General features: G+C 39.7%; 1 protein-coding gene across 1 annotated transcript in view; it reads right to left on the bottom strand.

Annotated features, from left to right (window-relative positions):
- Positions 1–22,659, bottom strand: part of HYDIN (HYDIN axonemal central pair apparatus protein) — a 339,107-nt gene that overhangs the window by 197,070 nt on the left and 119,378 nt on the right. The window contains exons 14-15 of the mRNA XM_037154186.2: positions 7,062–7,180; positions 528–751 (exon numbers count right to left, since the gene is read on the bottom strand). Coding sequence (XP_037010081.2) covers positions 528–751; positions 7,062–7,180 — 343 coding nt within the window. The remainder of the gene's footprint in view (positions 1–527; positions 752–7,061; positions 7,181–22,659) is intronic.

The raw sequence follows: 22,659 nt of genomic DNA on the forward strand, positions 1-22,659 counted from the left end.
AATTATCACAAGCAGCTGGAGAAGCCATCAAAAGAATTCTAGCACAAAAGCTGCAAGTGTCTAGCCTTGGCTGACTGACACTGTTAGTAGACTCTTTTATAATACCTGTAGGCATTATACATAAGAGCATTTAAAGAATTTTATTTAAAAAAACAAAAGGTGAAGGTTTGGTGAAACTGTGATAATCAAAAGATTTTATCCAGGTGTTAATAACTTATTTTTCCCAAACATCCTAAAACAGAGAAAGTCACTAGAAACTAATTTAAGGATTAAGCCCTTGTGTTATAAGGTTATAGCTTACGGAAAAAAACTAGATACCAAAATAGCATCTGTATCCATGTTACAATGATAAGTTACACATTTAGTACGGAAACACTGGTGGAAATTTAAAACACCGAATTAAGTTGATGTGTTCACATCGACAAAGATGGTTGTGGATATTTAAGACATGATCTAGTTCTGAAGTTTAAGAAAACAGTAGGCAAAAAGTTCAGCTAGTTGCCATATTAGTTATAGATGTATCTTACCTAATAGTCAGTTTCACAGGCTCGGGTGACCCATTGACACTGACCAGGAACTCTTCTTCGAAGTGGCCCAGGATGGCAGAACTGAAGGTAATCTGGATAGCCTGGACTCCGGCTGGTTCGATGATGCCTTCCTTGGGACTGAAAACAAAGCAGGCCCCCAAGGCCGAAGTGGCAGGGACCACGTTGAAGAGTGCGTCGATGCTGCCTTTGTTGGACAGGGTTGCCTGTGTCAATAAAAAGGCGAGGATGAAAGTGCAGACAATGGGCCTCTGACTTATTTTCATGTAAGCATGTGGCTGTATTACTGAATACCAACAGAGACAGTGGCAGGAATTAGAGCCAAAGGAAATCTCAAGGGGAGAAACAGTCTTCTCTCTCAACTGTTTAAAGATGTGAGCTCCAAGCCAAGTAATTTCGTGTTTTTGTCTCATCTTTAAAATGAAGTTAGTCATATGTATTATAGTCATGCTATAAGGACTGGTTATAATCACATCTACTGAAGAAGAGCCTTAAAATACTGTTTTTTTAATACTCTGTATAAAGTAACAAAGGGAAGGTAAGAATATCTCTCACATGCACTAGGAGGCTGAGATTAAGTGGCCGACTGAAAAATAAAAAGCAAGTCAGAACAGAGGATCAAGAGATACTTAAGCCTGTGTTTATAATGCAGTTTGATGAGTATAAATATGACATCATTGTGGATTCCAGATTGCAAGAACTGTCTTTGTTGCAATATTAGATTTCATTCTATTGGGATATTTTCATCTCAGAGTTTATTGGGTATGCGTATGCAAGCAATCATTTTACTACAGAAACGTTTTACTTCTATACACTAGTATTCTGGAACCATGTCGTTGCTGGTATTTGATAGCACACTAGGTATGTGTAAAAAACTCACACTTGGCAATCAGAATCTTCCACAGCTGGCTGAATCCACTGCTCCCACTCCCACTCCCCACTATGCCTGTCCCCAAACCTGCACGATAGCTCCACGGTTCTATTCCTGAGCTTCCAAAAGACAGCCTCCTTCTTGCCAATGCTTATACCTAAACCTATGAACGACACGTTCTATTTATCTAGGAGCAGCCCCCAACCTACACTGATAGCCCTAGAGAAAAGAAGGCCAGGAGATTGTGAAGAAACGTTGAGAAAGGTAAGTGGAAAAATACATGGAACCTATGTTCCATGTCAGGAACTTAGAAGCCAAGGGAGGAGAACTTCCAGAAAGGGTCAAAATGTGGACAGAGGTTAAAAAGAGTAAGCTCTGAGGGAATCTTACAGATTTTTTTAAAATATTTTTTTATTTTATTGATTATGCCATTACATTTGTTCTATTCCCGCCCTTCGTTCCCCTCCACCCTGCACATCCCTCTCCCACCATTCCCCCCTTTAGTTCATGAACACGTGTCTCAAGTTCTTTAGATTCTATATTTCCCCTACTATTCTTACCCTCCCCCTGTCTATTTTCTACCTACTGTCTATGCTACTTATTTTCTGTACCTTCTCCCCCCTTCTCCTCCTCCCACTCCCCTGTTGCTAACCCTCCATGTGATCTTCATTTCTATGGTTCTGCTCCTGATCTAGCTGTCCTCTTAGATTGCTTTTGTTTTAGGTGTGGTCGTTAATAACTGTGAGTTTGTTGTCCTTTCACTGTTCATCTTTTTTATCTTCTTTTTCTTAGGTAAGTCCCTTTAACATTTCATATAATAAGGGCTTGGTGATGATGAACTTCTTCAATTTGATCTTATCTGAGAAGCACTTTATCTGTTCTTCCATTCTAAATGAAAGCTTTGCTGGATAGATCCTATCCTATCTTGGATGTAGGTCTTTGGATTTCATGACTTGGAACACTTCTTTCCAGCCCCTTCTAGCCTGTAAGGTCTCTTTTGAGAAATCCACTGACAGTCTGATGGGAACTCCTTTGTAGGTGACTGTCCCCTTATCTCTTGCTGCTTCTAGGATTCTCTCCTTCATTTTAATCTAGGGTAATTTAATGATGATGTGCCTTGGTGTGTTCCTTTTTGGGTCCTACTTTTTGGGACTCTCTGAGCTTCCTGGATTTCCTGGGAGTCTATTTCCTTTGCCAGAACGGGGAAGATCTCTTTTATTATTTGTTCAAAAAAGGTTTCCACTCGTGACTGTTCCTCTTCCCCTTCTGGTACTCCTGTAATTCGGATGTTGGAGCGTTTAAAGATGTCCTGGAGGTTCCTAAGCCTCTCCTCATTTTTTTGAATTCCTGTTTCTTCATATTTTTCTGTTTGGTCATTTTTTCCTTCCTTCTGGTCTGCTCCCTTGATTTGAGTCCCAGTTTCCTTTCCATTACTATTGGTTTCCTGTGCATTTCCCTTCATTTCAATTAGTTTAGCCTTCATATGTTCCTCTAATCTGTGACTAAAATCAATCAGTTCTGTGAGCATCCTTATCACCAATGTTTTGAACTGTGCATCTGAAAGTTTGGCTATTTCTTCATCGGTTAGATTTATCGGCTCTGGGGCTCTGAGTTGTTCTTGAGCCATGTTTTGATCTGTTTGTGCCTGTTAAGTATGAGGAGCGGAGCCTTAGATGTTCACCAGGGCGGAGCCACCCAGGTCACTGGTTTGTGACGCTGTATGTGGGGGTGGGGTCAGAGAGGGAGAAATGGCGGTCCTCTCTGCTCACCTGGTCCGCCTCACTGCTGGCCCCTACCTGTTTATCTGAGCGCAAATGGTCGAGCCCGCCGCCCTGCACTGGGGCCTGCACAGTCTGCCTCAATGCATGTCTCTTCACTGGTTTATCTGCGCACAAATGCGCAACCACAGACAGCCAGCCGTGCCTCTTCCCTGGGTCCACCCGTAGCTACCCCACACCTGGGATCCGTGCCCTCTGCTGCCTGTGCACCACCCTGGTCAGGGGATCTTTTTTGCCTGACCTACTCCACTGCTGGCTTTACCCCTCTTACCGGTTTAGCTGAGCAGTTTATTGTTTTTGAACTCTGTATTGTTTGATTTTCTGTGGTTTGGTCGCATTTATTGTTGTTTAAACTTAGTTGTTTTTAGATTTGGTTGTGCAAGGAAGCAAAGTGTTTCCACCTACGCCTCCATCTTGGCGGAAGTCCCGGAATCTTACAGATTCTTAATTTTTTTTACTTTAAAAAAAATTTTACCTTCACCAGAGGACATTTTATTCATTGCTTTTAGACAGAGGGGACGGGGGAGAGAAAAACATTGATGCAAGAGAAAAGCTTGACTGGTTGCCTCCCATATGCCTGGACCTGGGATCGTAGGCAAACTGGTGGTCGCACAGGTGTGCCCAGACCAGGGATTGAACCCGCAACCTACGTGTGTGCCTGACTGGGAATTGAACCCACAACCCTGCGGTTATGGGATGATGCTCCAATCAACTGAGCCACACTAGTCAGGGCCCAGATTTAAAATTTTTAATTAGAGGTCGTCCCTGTCCTTGAAGAAGGGAGAATTCCAATAGAATGTGATTGTAGAATCCAGAGTACGGATGTTTGCAGAGCGAGTGGGTGCAGAGGAAAGGGCGGTTCACTGTTCTAGATGATGAGACTAGTGGTGAAAAGGGAGACTAGGGGTGGCCAAGCTGTGGGAGGGTGGAGGGAACCGTGTGTGTGCCTGTGTGTGTAGCGATTAGTGTACAGGAGTCAGCTCTGCCCCTGACTCACTAGCTGCGTGACCTCGGAACCTGCCTTGCTTCTCTGTGCACATTTCCCAGTCTATAAAATGTAAACACTACTAACTTCTTTGCTTGTTGTGATGACAAAATTTATTAATTTATGTAACTTTTAAAATAGTGCCTGGCAAAGAACGCTTAAAAGACAGGGACTGCTATTTATAGCCCCAGTGCTAAGCAGAATGGGTTTAAAATTTACTTGTGCTGAAGAAGAAATTTACATGCCCTAGTGGTAACTCAAAGGCAACTCAAAAGCGTTATGGTAACTCAGAGAACCCTTGTTCTTCTCTCTGAGAAGATGCACAGTGCCTTTTTATTTTTTTTCTGATTAACAGCCATGCTTCCCCCAGATTTTCTATAAGGTGCCAGCTCCTTCATTTTCAAAACTATGCATGTCATTCTTCTCCCCCCGACAAAGGAGCACCTACTTATGCGTACAGAATCTGCCAAATTGTTTGGGTCACAGTTCTGAGACCATCTGATTACCAGTAATACCCTTGCCATTCTGTCCAACTCCTTGGAGAGGAGCAAATTTGTAAGAGAACTTCCCCTCTCATTTGTTCTCCTTCTAATTACACTGGGGAAGAGTGTATACCCGTGGGTTTCCAGTTTATTCTTTATGGATCTGCTAAGCTCAGCAATGGCTGAGGGCAATAGGTAGTTATTCAAATTTGTCTCGAGAAGGTAACGTAATAAATTGAAAGAGAGATGCAATGAGGCATCAGCAATAAATATGCAGAGAGTGCAAAATATTCCCATAAGAAGCACCTTACCATGCCCTTCTCTGTCAGTGCTCGGCTCTCATAACTGTCCAATCTGATGCTGCCCCTCATTTAATACTTATTTAGCTGGCTGAGGTTTGCTTTACTGTTCAGATCTGGGAGGGTGAGAAGTGGTGGCCTAAAGGACATTTGTGTTAAATCTGCAAGAAAGTATTATTACATTCAGGGAAACCCTATCCGTTTCGTATCAGAACTAAGGGTTCTTTTCTGACGCAGCATCCGTGAGACACGGTCTCTAAGATGTAAGGGAAGTTCACACTGGATAAATTACAGACAGAATATCAATCCAGTAACAACTACTGCGCCTTTTTATTTCCATCCCTAAGTGACTTTTGTTTTTCAACACAGCACAATGCAACATAGTAGCTGTGCCTCTTTTCATTTTATGACAGTCACATGACTGATTTCTTTAAATTGTTCTCTCATGTATATTCCATCTCATTATGACATTAACATCTTGGTTTACCTTTCACATCATCCCATTTAGGACACTATTCGTCTAGGGAATGTGGGGACAAGTCACACTGTAGAAAACTGTCACATTTACCTCCCTATGAGGTCAGGCTGAGCTGAGAGCTAAGTTGGCCGTAGACGGGATTTGCATATGGTGAGAGTCTGGGGGTGAAAGGCCAGCAGTCCTGCCCAGAGGACAGAGGGCCCCGAACCCACTGCTCACTAACATTTACAAGCTGCGTGACCTTGCCAGTGACTTAACAAATGTGAGAGAGTCAAGTTCACTGCTCATGAAACCCCTATCCTCTTCTTCCTTTGCTTATAGCTTGACTACATTTCCCAGCCACCCTTGCAGTTACGGACAGCTAATGAGATGTGAACAATGTGACATGTGCCACTTCCAGTACCACCTCCGGTACACGTCTCTCCTGGGCAACCCTCGGCGCTCTTTCTCCTGCCAGTGAGGCACATATGAGGCCACAGCGCCGTGAGATGTAGGGAGCCTGGGATCCTCATTCCCTGCTGGAGGAGAGCCGCCTGCTGATTAGCAGCCTTCTCTGGGACTTGATATAAGCAACAGAATAGACTTTTGCCTATGTTCAGAGAATATATTTTTGGATTTGTTTGTTATGGTATTTAACATTAATTACCTTAACTAGGACAGCTTCTCAGAGCCCCCGTCTCCTCATTTATAAAGTGGGTATAGTCACGGTAGTTACTCCACAGGGGTTGTGTGAGGGCTACATGACCGAACAATGCTGTGTGCTCGACACGCACGCAGGGTGACGTTTAGATAGAAATAACCACTATCTGCCTATTTCTTCTTTGTTACGTAGGTACAGTAAAACCTACCTTTCACGGTTTTGTAAGCATTGGGAACTACACGCTTATAAAGCGGCACACACACATAATAAAGCACAGACCTGACACACTGATTAAACCTCAAGCGCTCACAAATTAATAACTTTTATTACTTCTATAGCAATATAAACACTTATAATTTTAAATCCTTCTAAAATAAAATTCCAATGGTTATAGTTTGGTACTGTAAAAAAGTGTCCTAGACACAAATTTATGATGAGGTGGCACTGAGGTAACTTTGATCCTTATAAGCCCATTAGAACATACTTTTAAAAGTATCATTTTCTATTTAATTGGACAGAAACCACAAGGATTGGTTTTTAAATCATGGATTGGAGAGACCAGTGCGCTTAGAGAAAATTCTGAGGTGTGAAAACAGCTCTCCTCTTTAGGACATTCTGGAAAATGTAGGTTCTCTATCCTCTGATCTGCGGGATTTATGTTGTCAGAGAACAAGCATTAAACAGATGGGAAGATGTATTTATGGAGTTCCTCTCTATAATCTACACAGTGATGAGGATAAAACCAATGAAGCTATGGCTTTGCTGTTTTCAGTGAAGTTACAGGGGCTGAAGAGCAGGGAAGGGGTTGCTCCCCTCAGCAAGGCTGCGAAGGGGCAGCGAGGGTCGGGCCACGCTGGGGTCTGAACACAGTATGGATGACGGCAAATGGATGTGATTGCACAAGCTTTCTGTCAATAAAAACACACACAAAATAAAGCAAGCTACGTACTGTTTGACCCTCCGTGAACAATTCTAGTGTTTACCTCATAACAATGTACAGATCCAACAAAAACTTTTCCAATGTCCAGCAATTCAAAGTTGAAGTGAATCTTCGGTCCCATTCCTTCCCCTTTGATTCGAAGGGGCAGACGGATCTCTCGGCCTGTAAACACAATTGAATCTCTGTTAGCCAAATGATTCTTTATCACCCCCAATAATCTACAACTTGTTGCCAATGCAGCAATCTAGGTAATTGTACCTGGTCCCTGCACTGAACTGGAAGAACTGCAGTGCAACCAAGGCTAAGGATTTAATTTAGTTTTAAGAAATAGGAATACTGTTAGTTTTCTACCTTTAGGGGACAGCTAACATTGTGATTGAGGCGGACATTTTAGAAGAAACAATTAAAAAACTTGAAGCCAATCTTAACAGTATCCTTCAGTTTTTCATAAGGGAATTTCTCTAAATCAGAGAACAGTGATCACTGATTGATACTGCCCAAAAAAGGAGTCACCACGCAGCTCCCAGGGACGCTGCTCACAGATTTAGGAACAGCCAAGGTATTACAGAAACTGAGTCTGGGAGGCTTTTCTTACTTTGCAGGTCCTTTCATGCAGACGTGGTGGAACCCACTGAGCAGTACCCTGGCCACACACCCACAGTGGACCCAGGGTCCATACAGAGCACAAGCCTCGAAGGGGCGTCCAACCTGCAGCCGTGGGCTGCATACAGCTCAGGATGGCTGCGAACGTGGTCCGACACAAAATCCTAAATTTACTTAAAATATTATGGGATATTTTTGTGTTTACGTGTCACAATGTATTTAATGTGTGGCCCAAGACAATTCTTTCCTTCAGTGTGGTCCAGAGATGCCAGAAGGTTGGACACCCCTTCTTTAAAGTGCTGACTGGTTGGGGTTTTTTTTTAAACTTTTTTTTTAATACAAAGTATGAACTGGTTTTGCTTTCTTTAAAAAAAAATTGGAAAATCTCCACCTGATAGTACACAATCATTATAAAAATATTATAGAGAAAGTAGAAATTCTCTCATAATTCCACCTCCCAAATATACTATTGTTAGCATTTTGGAGCTGATCCTTCCATACTTTATCACCTTTAAATACTGTTAATATAAATGAGAGCATATGCTATATATTATTTTATGACCTGCCTTTTTCACTTACAATAAATCTGGAACATTTTAACACATCATACTTAACAGAGAGGTGAATCTCTGTAGCCAGTTTCTTTCATGGCTTCCAACTTTCCACTGTAACAAGTTATAATTTAATCGATATCCTCAAACATATGTATGGCCAATTTTCCTACGATCTCTTTAAACACTCTGATTATATCATTCTGTTGTGTCTTGTCTTCCACAATTTCTGCTGAAAACTCAGCTTATCATCTTACTACTCATTTGAGTTAATGTGTCTTTTCTTCCTACTGCTTTAAGATTTCCTTTTTGTCTTTGGTTTTCAGCAACCTTACTACTATGTAATATTCCCAGGTATAGTTTGTATTTATCCTTCTCGGAATTTGTGACACTTCTGGAATCTGTGGATGAATGCCTTTCATCAGCGTTTGGAAATTTTTTAGTCATTATCTCTTCAAATATTGCTTATGCTCCATTTTCTCATTTATTGTATGTATATAAAACCAATATTTATATATTTATAATAGAGTATATAATGGAAATATACATGACCTTTCTGCCACATTCCACTTGCCTCGTGGGTTCTTTTCTATATTTTGTCTCTACATATTTTAGTGTGAATATTTTCTTTTAATTTATTTAATTTCTAGTTTATAAAATCTATCTCTGGCTGCACCATTTAGGTTATTAAATCCTTCTACTGAGTTCTTAATTTGCCATTATAACTTTTCAGTTCTAGACTTTTCTTTAGATTTTCTATAGTTTCCAGGTTTCTGCTCATCTTGTCTTTACTAAGACTATTTTTAAAATCTGTATTTGAAAATTCTGGCATCTGGCTCCCTATAGGTTTGTTTCTATTGTTTATCTAATGTTCTACCCAATTACTACCTCCTCACGTGCATGGTTATTTTGACTGAGTCTGATCAATGTATATAAAAAACAGAAGCAATAATTAAGCCCGAAGATGATATCTTTCTCCAGCTTCTGGCCAGTGACTAGGGAGCATCAGCAATCCCAGATGACCTAATCTAATCATTTGTAGTTTAGTCTGTGAGAGAAGTAAGTCCTGCAGCAAACCATCTGAGTGGCTATTTTCTCTATTCTCCCAAGAAGGGAGTGTAGCTAGTACTATCTTAGATATAAGAGAAGTCAATTCCTCATGCACAATAGATGCCTTATGACATTAGGGATTAATTACTTCTTGGAACCCCAGTGCAAAACTGTCTTAATCAAGATGACACCTAAAAACCAATGCAAAACTGAGCCATTGTGAGGACTGTTCCTTTTCTAGGCGCTGCTTCACTGGGTCCCATCCTCCAGCCTGGGGGACAACTAGGGCCCATTCTCCTTAGGCATTCTATTAACGCCTATGTTTTCTCCCCTAATGCAACTTAACTTTTCAGCCTCCCTGCAGTATCGGCCAAAAAGTCAGTATAGCTAAGAATAAAGAGTCCCTCCCCACGAAGTTTAATTATCTTGGTTCTTTCTTCCCCTGAGTGTTGGACCCATAATTATTCACTGTTCTAGTAGCTCTATCTTCTAAACAGGTTTTAAAAAATACTTCCCCTTGCTCTTCTAGCAGTTCTGAGAGAGAGAGAGTTGATACAAATGACCAAACCCACTATTACTGGAAATAGAACTGCCAGGACGAAGAGATGCACATTTGACATTCTGACAGCTATGGGCATACTGCCCTCCAGAACGATCGCACCAATTTACACACAAACAACAGTGGTGTTTTACAGCTCCTGTCTCTCCACGTCCTCCTTGGCAGTAGCTATATCACCACTTTTAAAAACCTTTGATAGTTTGACAGGTTTTCCTTAAATTTGCATCACCTGAATTTCAGTTATTGAAGGAAAAAAACTACGTATTTGCTTTGTGTGTGATATTCTGAATCTTCAAAATACTTTTGATGCTCTTTTAGATGTATCTTTCAGTGTTACAGCAAATACACTTTGAACAACCAAATGATACTTCTAATTTATTATCATTACTGTAATACCTTGTGACATTTTATGTTCTACCGCCTTCCGGTGCTATTTAGCTTCTGTTTCTTAACTGTCTTTTCTCCATGGCTGTCCTTTTAAAGAGAGGACTACCTATTCTGTGCCCCTCTAGTTTATGGAAACACAGGGATCATCAGGCAAGTATCACTTCGATTCTAAGAAACAAAAGCAATCCCAGCAACGTTTAGAATGGCTGATTTCTTCAAAGGACTCCCCCAGTCCATCTGAATCCTGGAAAAGAGGTTTCTCTAAAGATAAGGTATTAGTGTTTGCAACACTCTAGGACATAAGTAAAATTTTCAGAGAGCCCAAACCTTGCCACCCTACTCCATTATTTTAGTGTTTAAATCTAATGGTAATGATTTGTTCTCCTTGGTCAAGAGCAAACTATTTTGACAGAGATCCAGCTTTTGGAATGTCAAAGAAAGGGAACTGCAAATATATTGTGGAACAAACTGCAAGACTATTTATAACTGTCAGGCTTAAAGCTTTCCCCATCTGTTACCTTGACTGCCTTCCTAAATAAATAAATTTTTAAAAAGGAGATGTGTTGTAATAAAGCAGTGAGCCAATGTTTCTCTGGGAGTTATTAATTACTTCAAAGGAATCTGTCTTACTTGTAGCTAGCCCCTTCCTCCACCCAGGATGAAATGAGAGTACAAGAAATACCCAACCTTGCATTTACAAGAGTTTGCCTCAATTTTAGGAATAAATCTGAAGGGACTAGTAAGCTAAAAGGACAGATTCCTTATTAGAACAGCAAAATATTTAAATGTTTTTTTAAATACGGCAGTCTCTCACCTATGATTACATTAACATCTTGTTTTCACACAGAAGTAGAAAAATTTTAACAGTCCTGAAATCCCTGAATACAGTAGATTGCACTGTATTAAATACCAGAAAATGTAACCATGAGCTTTCAAACACTTGCCATCTAAAATATCTTAGATGTCCAATCTTAGATGCACTTGAGTTCTATTCCTGTGCAATAAGGCAAGAAAAGAAAGGAGGGTGATAAATGGGAAGTACAAACTGCCATTATTGGCATATTTTAGGACTGTCTGCTTGGAATATCCTAAAGAATCTAGAAATAATCTTTTAAAATAAATAAGGTGGAGTATAAATGGATGGTTATCAAGTCAATATATAAAAGTCAGCTACATTTTTATACCCAGCAACAATCAGAAAAATTAATTCTCAAGATGTCATCTGTAACAGCAACAAAAATAAAGTACCTAGAAATAAATCTAATAAAATATACTTAAGAACTTCAATAAAAAAAATGTAGAACTTTATTGAACAATACAAACAAAGACCTTGGTAAGTGGAGAACTAAGCTGTGTCCTTGATAAGAAAGACTCAACATCATAAACTTGTCAATTTTCCTCCAATTGATCTATCATTTTAATGCTTTAATAGACTAAATACTAGCAGGTAAAATTTGGTGAAATTTGATGGTTGATCATAAAATTTAGGTGTAAAACAAAGGGCCAATAACAATCGAGAGATTCTTAAAGAAGAATAAACTGAGGGGTTTGGCCTTTCATATATTAAAATCTATTATAAAGCTACTATAATTAAGATAATTTGGTATTGGGGAGAGTACAAAGATGACTAAGGAAAAAGAATATAGAACTCAGAATAAATGCATACATATCTGTAAATGTGATTTATGACAGAGCAGGCATTGGGTATCATTAAGGAAAAATGGACTATGCACTTTAAATAGCTAAAACAACTGGGCATCCACATGGGACCAGTGGTTAGATGAATAACAGCCCCCAAATTACCCACAGCCTAATTCCTGGAATGTATAAATATTACCTGATATGGCAAAAGGGAAAATATTATATGGCAACAGATGTGACTAAGTTAAGAATTTTGAGATGGAGAGATTATCCTGGATTATTCTGATAACTGTAAATGTCTTGAAATCAGGTAGTAGTAGTCTTCTAATTTTATTCCTCTTTTTCCAAAATTGTTTTGGCTATTCTGGGTTCTTTGCATTTCCATATATGAATTTTAGAGTCAGCTTGTCAATTTCTACAAAAAAAGCAGCTGGGAGTTCAATTTGGATTGTACTCAATCTAGAGATGAATATGAGGGATAAATAACAGCCCTCAAATTATATTATATTAATTATATTGAATTTACCTACCTATTAGGGTATAGGATAGGGTTTAGGTCTTTAATTTCTCTCAACAATGTTTTGTAGTTCAGTGTACAGGTCTTACACATCTTTTGTCAAATTTATCTCTAAGTATTTTCTATTTCTTAGTGCTATTGTAAATGAAACTGCTTTAATAAATTTCCATTTTCTACTGCTCATTGTACAGTAATAAAACCGATTTCTCTCCACATAGATTTTGTATCATGCAACCTTACTACGCACTTTTCGGTCCTCATTTAAAATATTCTCTAGCCACCTCCACATGTTTTGATTCAGTAAAGTACACATGAAACCCCCAAATCTAGAATTTTAATAAGTGGATTGTCCAAGGACATCACCTCAAGAAACACACAAACAGTGTTACCTGTGTTAACTTACGACAACAGGGCAGAGTTAGCTGTCTGTGCCCATGCTTCAATTTTAAATACAAAACTCCAGTGCACAGTTGGTGGGAAGGCAGACTGATGCAGGAACTATGAAAAACAGTACGAGGTTTCCTCAAGAAACTAAAGATGGAACTGCCATTCGAATTAGTGATCCCACTGCTGGGACTATACCCTAAGACTCCTGAATTATCAATTCAAAAGAACCTCTGCACCCCAATGTTCATAGCAGCACAATTTACAATAGCCAAGTGCTGGAAACAGCCTAAGTGCCCATCAGTAAATGAGTGGATCAAGAAACTGTGGTACATTTACATGATGGAATACCACGCAGCAGGAAGAAAGAAGGAACTCCAACCCTTTGCAACAGCATGGATGGAACTGGAGAGCATTATGCTAAGTGAAATAAGCCAGGCGGTGAAAGACAAATACTATATGATCTCATTTATACGTGGAACTTAACAAAACAAACAAATGAGCAAAGTAGAACTAGAGACATTGAGATAAAGAAAAATCTGACAGTAACCACAGGAGGTGGAGATGGGGGGGAGGGATAATGGGGGAAAGAGGAAGAAAGGGCAAGCAAAGTTAACATAAATAGAAGATTCATGGGCATGGACAATGGGGGGACTGACTGTGGATGGGTGGATGGAGCAGGGGAGAGCAATGGGGAAAAAGGAGGGACGACTGTAACTGAACGACAATAAAATACATATTTAAAGGTAAGTAAATATAAATATAAAGTTTATTAAAAGTAGGAAATTATACATTTTAATACTTATCCAAGCTCAAAAGAAAGAAAAAAGGGAAAATACCGGGTGCTAGAAAAGGAAATTCAGATGTTTATAAAGTACATATAGGCCTTGTGGCTTCCATCTTAACTGAACACGCACAGAAACAGGACATAAGGTTTCCTTCCTATCTGGGGTGAGGTTTGAACTTAGATCCTCACACAAATCCAGGACTTTCAAAAGGATGCCGCTTTCCAAAAAGGAAACTAGGAAAACTCCACATATTGGTCTAGGGAAGCAGTGATGAAGCGTGTCCTCTGCCTGTCACTCTGAGAGTGGGAAAAGGCTCCTATGAGAAATCAAAGTTCTATGCACAGGTAGGGGATCCAAATTTACACTATACGTGTTATAGGTGAAAGAATCAGAAGCTGAGGAAGTAGGTTACAGGGTCCTTGTCAAAAGAAACAAAAAACTGCTCTGAAGGAATACTTCCGAGATCCAGTCCTCATGCTGTCTTAGTCTGTTTGGTTGGGCTGCAGTAACAATACCATATACTGGATGACTTAAATAGCAAAAGTTTATTTCCCATAATTCTGGATGCTGAGACTGAGGCACTGGGATATTCAGTGTCTGGTGAGAGCTCGCTCCTTGGCTCATGGATGCTGTCTTCCCACTGTGTCCACACTTGTAGAAAAGGGTGAGGTCCCTTCTGTAAGGACACAATCCCATTCATGAGGGCTCCACCCACATGACCTCATCATGTACAAATACCATCACACTGACGATTAGGTCGTCAACGTATGAATTTGGAGGGGGACATGGACATTCAGCCCATAGCACGTAATAAAAATGGCCCCACAGTATAAACTTTTCAAACCATCTGAAGAAACAAGCCAGTGAGGAAAGTCGGAGGTTACCACAAACATGCAAATTAGTACTCCAGGAGTTTGAGATAACAGAAAACTCTTAAATAAAATCTAACATAGCATTCTTAAAATCTTTAAAGAGATAAAGAAATAAAAACCATAATAAAGGTGAAAAATACAAATGCTAAAACTATAAAGAATTTCTAAAACTAAAAAAATTAAGTTGATAAAATAAAAACTGAACTCATGAATACACCAAGAGGTAGACATAGCTACAGCAATAATAGTCAACTGGAAGAAACATCTTGGAATAATAACCAGAATGTATCATAGAAAGACAAGGAAATCAGAAATATAAAGAAGTTAAAAGATATAGCAATTCCATGGGGAAAACATATATCTAGGATTTTCAGATGAAGAAAATTGAGATAGTGAAATGGAAACATTAAAAACATAATTGCTGAGACTATTCCAGAATCAACAAAAGGTTCTTAGATTGAATAAGCGTAGGGTAAAGGCGAATCATCACAGTGAAACTATAGAACACCAAACATAAAATAATTCTTAATATCAATTTGACAGAAAAGGTAGGTAACCTAAGAAATGACAATTAGACTCCAAGAGATTTCCCCTACCAACAATTTGGTGCGCTGTCCACGCCATGAAGGAGCAACTGGGCACAAGGGGAGGCCATGGGTAGGGATTCCAGCAAACAGAACCTAGCGAGGTTCCTGCCAACAGCCAGGGATCTACTGCCAGACACAGGGACGGATGAGCCATAAAACGGTATCAAGCCTCCTCTACCTTCAAGCTTTTCTAGTTGTCTCCACATAGATCAAAGAGGAGCTATCATTCATGAATCCTGACCAGATTTCAGATCTGTGAACAAAATAAATGACTGCTAGTTGTTTAAAACCACTACATGTAGGGTAGTTTGTTATACAGCAAAAGATAAATGAAACAAAGTGGCTTAAACAAATAAGGACTTTTATTTTGTTCACATGACGAGCATATGGGGAAGTGTGGATTTGGGGGAGGGGAGGGTTTAGGGGATGAGGAGGGCATGTTGGTTGTTGCTGCTGGTGAGGATGGAAAGAATGAATGTTGATAGGGTAGCTACTTTCCTTCATGTTCCAGAACCATGCAATTATATTTGTTAGAACTGCATGTTTATTTCTTTCTTTTGCTCTTTTCTTTCTTTTTTTCCTCTCTCCTTCCTTCTTTCCTTCTTTCTTCCTTTCTTTTCATCTTTTTTTCTATTGATATTGCTTTTAAAATAACTTTTAACACGTGGGGGGGCTAGTCCTCCTACATTATTCTTATTTTACTGAATTTTCTAGGCAACCCTAGTTTATTTATTTCCTTTATAAACACTTTGAAATTGACTTTTTTAAAAAACCTTACTGATATTATCACTGGAATCACATTATATTTATAGGGAGAATTGACCTAGCTATGATGTCAATCTTCCTGACCAAAAACATGGGTATACATTTCCATTTATTCAAGTGTTCTTGTACTCTCCATACAAATTATCTACATACATACATATTTTATATTATTCCCTGTATTTTTATTTGTGTTTGAAATACCTGGTCATTGAAAATATAATTTAAAAAGTAGTTAATCAAGAAAATAATTTCCTATTCATAGGACTAAGAAAACTTATATTATGCAGTTGCAGTTGGATGAGTTTTGAGAAAGAAAAGCTATATACACGAACCATATCACTCACTTACTACTGAAAACCCAAAAGTGTTTTTAACGATTGGGGTGATTTAGCTTTCTGTTTACTAAATCTAATTAAATCTCTATTCTTTAGTTTAATTAGTATAAAAATCAAAAGCCTTAAACTGTGCTAAAAACTTAGATGTTTCTCTCCCATGGTATGTACAATAAAAACGGACAACGAGGCTTCATTTTAATTGGCTGTTTAAGGGAAGCAGGTATATTTGGAATCATTTCCACCGTGCTGATGTTCTGCATTTGACTCTGAAGCACCCATTAACGATGCTATCTAGCAATACATTTCACAATTTAAATGAGAAAGTGTTGCTTCCTTTGAAGTTCCCATACGGTGATCCAAACCAAATATATGCTGTTTCCCTTTGAAATTTTTTAAAAGGTAATCTTCATGATTAAATTCAGAATTTCAACATCCCATTGCAAAGTCAGGATAGATGAAAGATCAGTTTCAAGACCTTAGATCAAACCATCAGCAAGTCTTTATAAATACCTAATATGCAGGTCTAACTAATTCGGAGAAAACCTGAAATCTTTCAATGAAGAAATTTTCAATCTTAGATTACCTGAAAAGATTGCAATGATGTTATATTTGCCATCATCAGATCTTGCTTGGCAGGTCACTCCCTTGCTTCACTGCCTCTCAGCAACTCCCCACTGCCCACAGGATGAAGTGGATGAAGTCCAAGGTTCTAAGTCTGGCATTCAAGGGCAGCCTTCCATGAACTAGACCCTACCCGCTACTCCAGCCCCCAGCTTCAATTCCTCCCCTCACTGATCCTCTCCCAAGTGTCTCTCTTTCTCTCTGGCAGCCACACTCTAAGAATGTGTGATTGTTTGCCACTTCATGCTCTTGTTACGTGTTTTCAAAGTATATCTCTGCCCGACGTGCCCAGCCACAACCCCTCCATTTTTTTTTACTCAACTAACAAATACTTCAAGGGTCACTTTCTCCGAGGAGCCTTCCTTGAAAACCCTAAGACTGAGCTGTGTGTTCTATACTCTCTTCCATTACCTATTCACTCACTGCAGAGCATCGCAATGTAACTGTTGGTCTGTGTGTCTGTTACCCCTGCTCATTTCTGCATTATCTAAGGGTACAAACTATGCCTCGGTATAAAGCTTTTGAGAGAAAGAAGGTTGCAGTTGGGGATTATGGATTAAATTTCGTGCATCCTGAGAGGCCTCCCTCAAGACCAGTGGTACTGGCCTTCCCTGCAGCCTCCTGTCTCTGACATGCATTCACACAATGGCACACAACACAATAGTGAAAGGGAAACACAATTAGAGCTACGAGCAACACCATGGATGAGACATGCAGATTGATTCCAATGATGTACACTCCCCAAACAGGCAGTACTAAGTTGTATTGTGTAGGGATACACACAGAGGGGCAAAAACTATAAAAGAAAGCAAAGAAAGTACGATCATCAAAGGCAGAATGGTGACTATCTCGAGGGGCGGTTGGGGTGAGTGGAGTGGGAGTGGGAAGGAACACACCAGGGGGCTTCCTGAGGCTGAAAATATTTTATTTTTGATCTTGATGGCAATTACATGTTTGCTGTACCATTGTTACAGTTTATATATGTGTGTATTAATTCCCTTTTGCTCTACAACAAATTACCACAAGTTTTATAGTTTAATGTATAAACTTCTCTTAAAAGTTCTGGAGGTCCTGTCTAATCACTGTGTTGTACACCTGAAGCTAATTTAATATTGTACGTCAACTGTAATTAAAGTTTTTTTAAAGTTCTGGAGGTCAAAAGTCAAAGCTGGGGCTCGTGGGGCTAAAATCACAGTGTTGACAGGGCTGCTTTCTTGGGCTCTAGAGAAAAGCAGTTTCTTGCCTTTCCCAGGTTCTTACACGGGCTGCCTGAATTCCTGCCTCTTTCCATCTCCAAAGCCAGAAATGGCGGTAGAATCTTTCTCATGTCACGTCACTCTGACACTGAGACTGGTAACTTCTACTTCCCTCTTTGACACTCAAGGGCCCTCATGGTTATATTGAGCCACTCACATAATCCAGTATAATCTCTCTAGTTTAAGGTCAGCTCAGTAGGAACCTAAACTCCATTTTCTGCCCTAATTCTCCTTTGCCATATTAGGTAACATATCCACAGTGATGTGTTCTCAGGTGCTGGGAACCTGGACATACTGGGAGGCCATTACTCTGCTCACCACAGCATGTATTATATAGATTTCTGAATCTATGTTCTATTCCTCTGTGACAAAAGATTAAAAGTTAAATAGTGGTAAGTAAATAAAAAGTATTTGTATGTAACCATGAAAAAAATGACACTTTTTAATTTAATGTTATGGAATCTCTGGGACATATTTAAAAACCAACGTCAGAACGTTGGTTTTTACCAACGTTACATAAATTATGCTATCATTTAAGGAAAAAGGTGTGAGGGGGAAGCATATCTATATGTATTCGCTTCTATCTCTCAAAGCATATAGGAAAATGAAAGCAAAATAAAATAAAGCAAGGGTGGGAGCTCTTCAATCTGCCTAAGAAGTATTTCTTAGAGACCTAAAACCAAAAGATTTTACCAGGCCTTTGAAGATAATAATAAGGAACCATTGACAGCCCTTGAAAAGACACACAGAATTGCATGGAATTTACAGGGAAGATAATATGGAATTACTATGTAAACAAAACCCTTCCCTTGAGACTCTGTCTTTTAAAATACCAGTAACAGAATAAAGAAGAGTGTCATGCAGGTGGAAAATTATACTATTCAGTTTACCCAGGATGTGACTCCTGTGGGAGAATTCAGAATTGCAAATGGAACAACAGATCGATACAACTAGTTATGTGATGTTTGGGAACCTCCTGGAGAGCAGCCAACCCCCTTGGAATCTGGCCAAGCACGAGGTCCCAGGGGAGCCGCAGAGAGGAGGGAGACCCCACCACCTGTGGCATGGGGGCCGCTGGAGCATGTCCAGCCTTGTCTGAATACCGATGTACCAACATCTCCTTCAGACCCAAGAAGTCTGGGAGAGATGACGCTGGTCTGAAGTGCAGAAGCAAACTTCTGTCAGCATGGAAGCTCCCAGCGCATTTTGCGCTTATCCTGAGTCCATGCTGAGAATCCCACAGCCCTGGGAAGGAAAGGCTAGATCACACTTAGCTTCATTCACTCATTCCTTCTTTTATTTTCTTTCATTTATTTGCTCAATATTTACTGAGTGGCTTTTAGCTTCCTGGTGCTAAGAGCATAAGACATGGAATATGATTTCAATATATAAATATTTAAAGTAGGCAAACACTATTTTGCTTAGGGATGAATTCATAGGTGATATATGTTAAAATAATAAAATGACTATCACAAAAGTCAAGGTGATAGTTACATCAGTGGAAGGTGAGATAAACATCATCAGGAACGGACACCTCCCTGGGGGAGGTGGAGGGTAGCCCACCCTTCTGCCCTATTCTTAGTCTGCCTGACCCCTTCATGCACAGAGAAAAGTGACTGTGTAGATAGCAACTGAAAACGTTCTGGGTACAGCAGAACAGCAGAATTTTTGCACTTGAAAATACTAAGGATAGTGTACTGTTACCAACCCCTCCGAAGTCTAAAATAGTCACCACAGCCATAATCATTGGAAACTTACACATAAAACAGCAAAGGCCAGTAGTACTAGCTCCCCTGAAAATTAAAGCCATTTTCTCATCCTTAGACACAGACAGACAACCACGGACCCAGGGGCACAGGAAGGGACCCTGTGAATGCACAGCATGATGCCCACACCACTCTGGACTTTTCTAACTAATGAATATCAGTATTGCTCTGGGCTTCCTTATTTAATAGCTTTGGGTGGTATTTAATGTCATTTATTACTCACATTTGATGATTAAAATCTTGTTCTTTAACAACAAACAATCAACCCTGTAGGTCTAACATTGGACTATTAAGATTTCCAAAAGAATAAAATAAAAAATGGAGGGAAGTATGTAAAAATAAAAAAAATTTCCCAGAGCTGAAGGGATGTATGAGTGATCAAACTCAAACGGCCCTAGAAAGCTCAGGAGGATCAATCAGGAAAACCCATTTTTGGACAAAGCTTCACAGAGGGAGATATAATAGGCCACCTATAAAGAAGTGGTAATTAGGTGGTCTTCAGATTTCTGAATTTTTATAACAAAGTTTATGTGATGTCATCAAAGTTCTGAGGAGAAATTAGTTTAAACCTAGAATTATCTAAACTATTAAGTGAATTTGGAGGCATAAGGAGATATTTTCAGATATGCAAGGATCAAAGTTTCTGTTTCACGCCTTTTAGGGAGGCTACTTGGGCAAAGTGAAATGAGAGAAGATGCAGAGGAACACGTATCGGAAATTATTTTTTTTAACTTTACAGTCGACACTATTACAGATGTCCCCCACTCTTTGCTCACCTCCGCCCAGTCCCTGCGTCCCCCTTCCCTTGGGCCACCACTACACTGCCGTCTGTGTCTCTGTGTCAAGCACACATGTCCTTTGGCTGATCCCTTCACCTTCTTTCACCCGGGCTCCCCTGCTGCCCTCCCCTCTGACAGCTGTCAGTCTGTCCCATGCGTCCACGCCTCTGCTTCCGCTTTGTTCATCAGTTTATTTTGTTCATTAGATTCCACCCAGAAATATTAAAGAATCCTGGACAACAACTGTGTAGGAGGTGACGCATCTGAATTAGAATAAGAAGCTGGTGGTCTCTGAGAAAAATGCCTCCAAGAAGAGAATGAGTTCTAAAATTAGACAGCAGGGAAGAAATGGGGAACTGGAAACGATAGGCGGAAAACTCACAAACTGTTCGGAAGCGCCCGAAAGCGCCCCGAAAGCGCCCCGCTGATTATGAAGTACGCTGAAACGAGGCATGACTGAGAGAGACTGAGGGACGGTAAAGACAGAGAATGCACTTGACACAGATTTAGGACCAGCCTCTGAGTGGTTAAAAGTTAGAACAGCTGACCTGCAGAAGATAAGATGCAGTCTCTGAATACGATTTGTCCCTTCAGTGTATAAAATTCAGGTAGACAAAACAGAAGACTCAAACACAGTTATCGATCACGATACTATAAAAGTACGAGCCCCAGAAGGTGAGAGGGAGAAACAGAGCGGAATGGTGTTGGGTGGTTTGGGGTCTTAATATCCTTACCAGTCAAGAGATATAGGGTTGATAAAACACAAAATACAGTTTTAAGTATATTAATTAAGGTTGTCAATAAAATTCACAAAACGAAGTACATATATTGAAGTAACTGGGCTGCCAGGAACTGAGATGGGGGATGGGACTACCTGCAAACGGGCAGGAGGGAACTTTACAGCTGTTGTTGTAGGACTGTTATGGTTTGTGCAAGTTCACAGAACTGTGCCCCCCCGCAGGGTGACTTCACTGCATGTAAATTATAACTCAATGAGACCAGGAAGAGGTAGAGGAGATATAAGAACTAAATCCTCATCTATCACACTGGGGACTCAAAAGTAATGTGTGAGGTTGATAAATTAACAAATAACATAAGAATAGAATTAGCAAGAAAAATTACAACATAAGAAATGGCTAAACATGGACGGCTATTTAGCTTTATAATCTTACAATCTGTATGTTTTACTTATTCACTGGTGTCAGAAATTGTTTAGAATGCTGAAATATTTGTAAAATACAGAAAAGGACCCAGAGTAGTCCTTTGCAAGGATGCAAAGAACCTCTATCATCCTTGGCCCAAAAATCTTTATGGCAAAAGACCCAATCCAGGCTCCCATGTTGCCCTACATATCATATTGCTCTGGCCCTCTTCCATCTGAAATAGTTTTTTAGCCTTTTCTTGACTTTCACGACCTTGATATCTTTGAAGATTATAGTTTGGTGATTCTGTTTTAAACTTCAGTTTGGATTAGTCTGATGTTTCCTCATAATTAGACCCAAGTTAAAGATTGGGTTTTAATAACATTGAAGAGGTGCAGCCCTGGCTGGTATAGCTCAGTGGATTGAGCACTGGCCTGTGAACCAAAGGGTTGCTGGTTCGATTCCCAGCCAGGGTACATGCCTGGATTGGGGCCAGGTCCCCAGTAGGGGGCACTTGAGAAGCAACCACACATGGATGTTTATCTCCCTCTCTTTCTCCTTCCCTTCCCCTCTAAATATAAATAAATAAAATCTTTTAAAAAGAGAGAGAGAGATGCTGTTTTCTCATTGCATTCTAGCAGGTGGTCTAAGAAGGCCTCCTCTATTACTACAGGTATTAAATAAACTCACATCTACCAGCTTTCTTCAGTGTAAAGTTAATTCTCTCCTCTTCATAAATGATAAGTATTTTGAAAGAGAATATTTTGAGACTATGAAAATCCTGTTCCACATCCCACTTTCAGCCATTAGTTTTAAGATCCATTGATGCTTTTTATCTGAATTGGTGATTACTATGGTTGCCAGATGATAAGATTTACTGAGTCAATTCTCAGAGTTCTGTTTATTTAATGGATTATAATCTATTTGGGTCATTATTTACTTTAGTTGTCAACTTGTTCCAGATTTGGTCAGTGGGAGTTCCTTTGCTGGTTTCTGCATCATTCTGACATTTCTCTGTCATTCTTTGAGGTCCCCTTA

This window comes from Artibeus jamaicensis, unplaced genomic scaffold (genome assembly GCF_021234435.1).
Source record: "Artibeus jamaicensis isolate MK-2021 breed Jamaican fruit bat unplaced genomic scaffold, CSHL_Jam_final contig_464, whole genome shotgun sequence".
Taxonomy (NCBI): domain Eukaryota; kingdom Metazoa; phylum Chordata; class Mammalia; order Chiroptera; family Phyllostomidae; genus Artibeus; species Artibeus jamaicensis.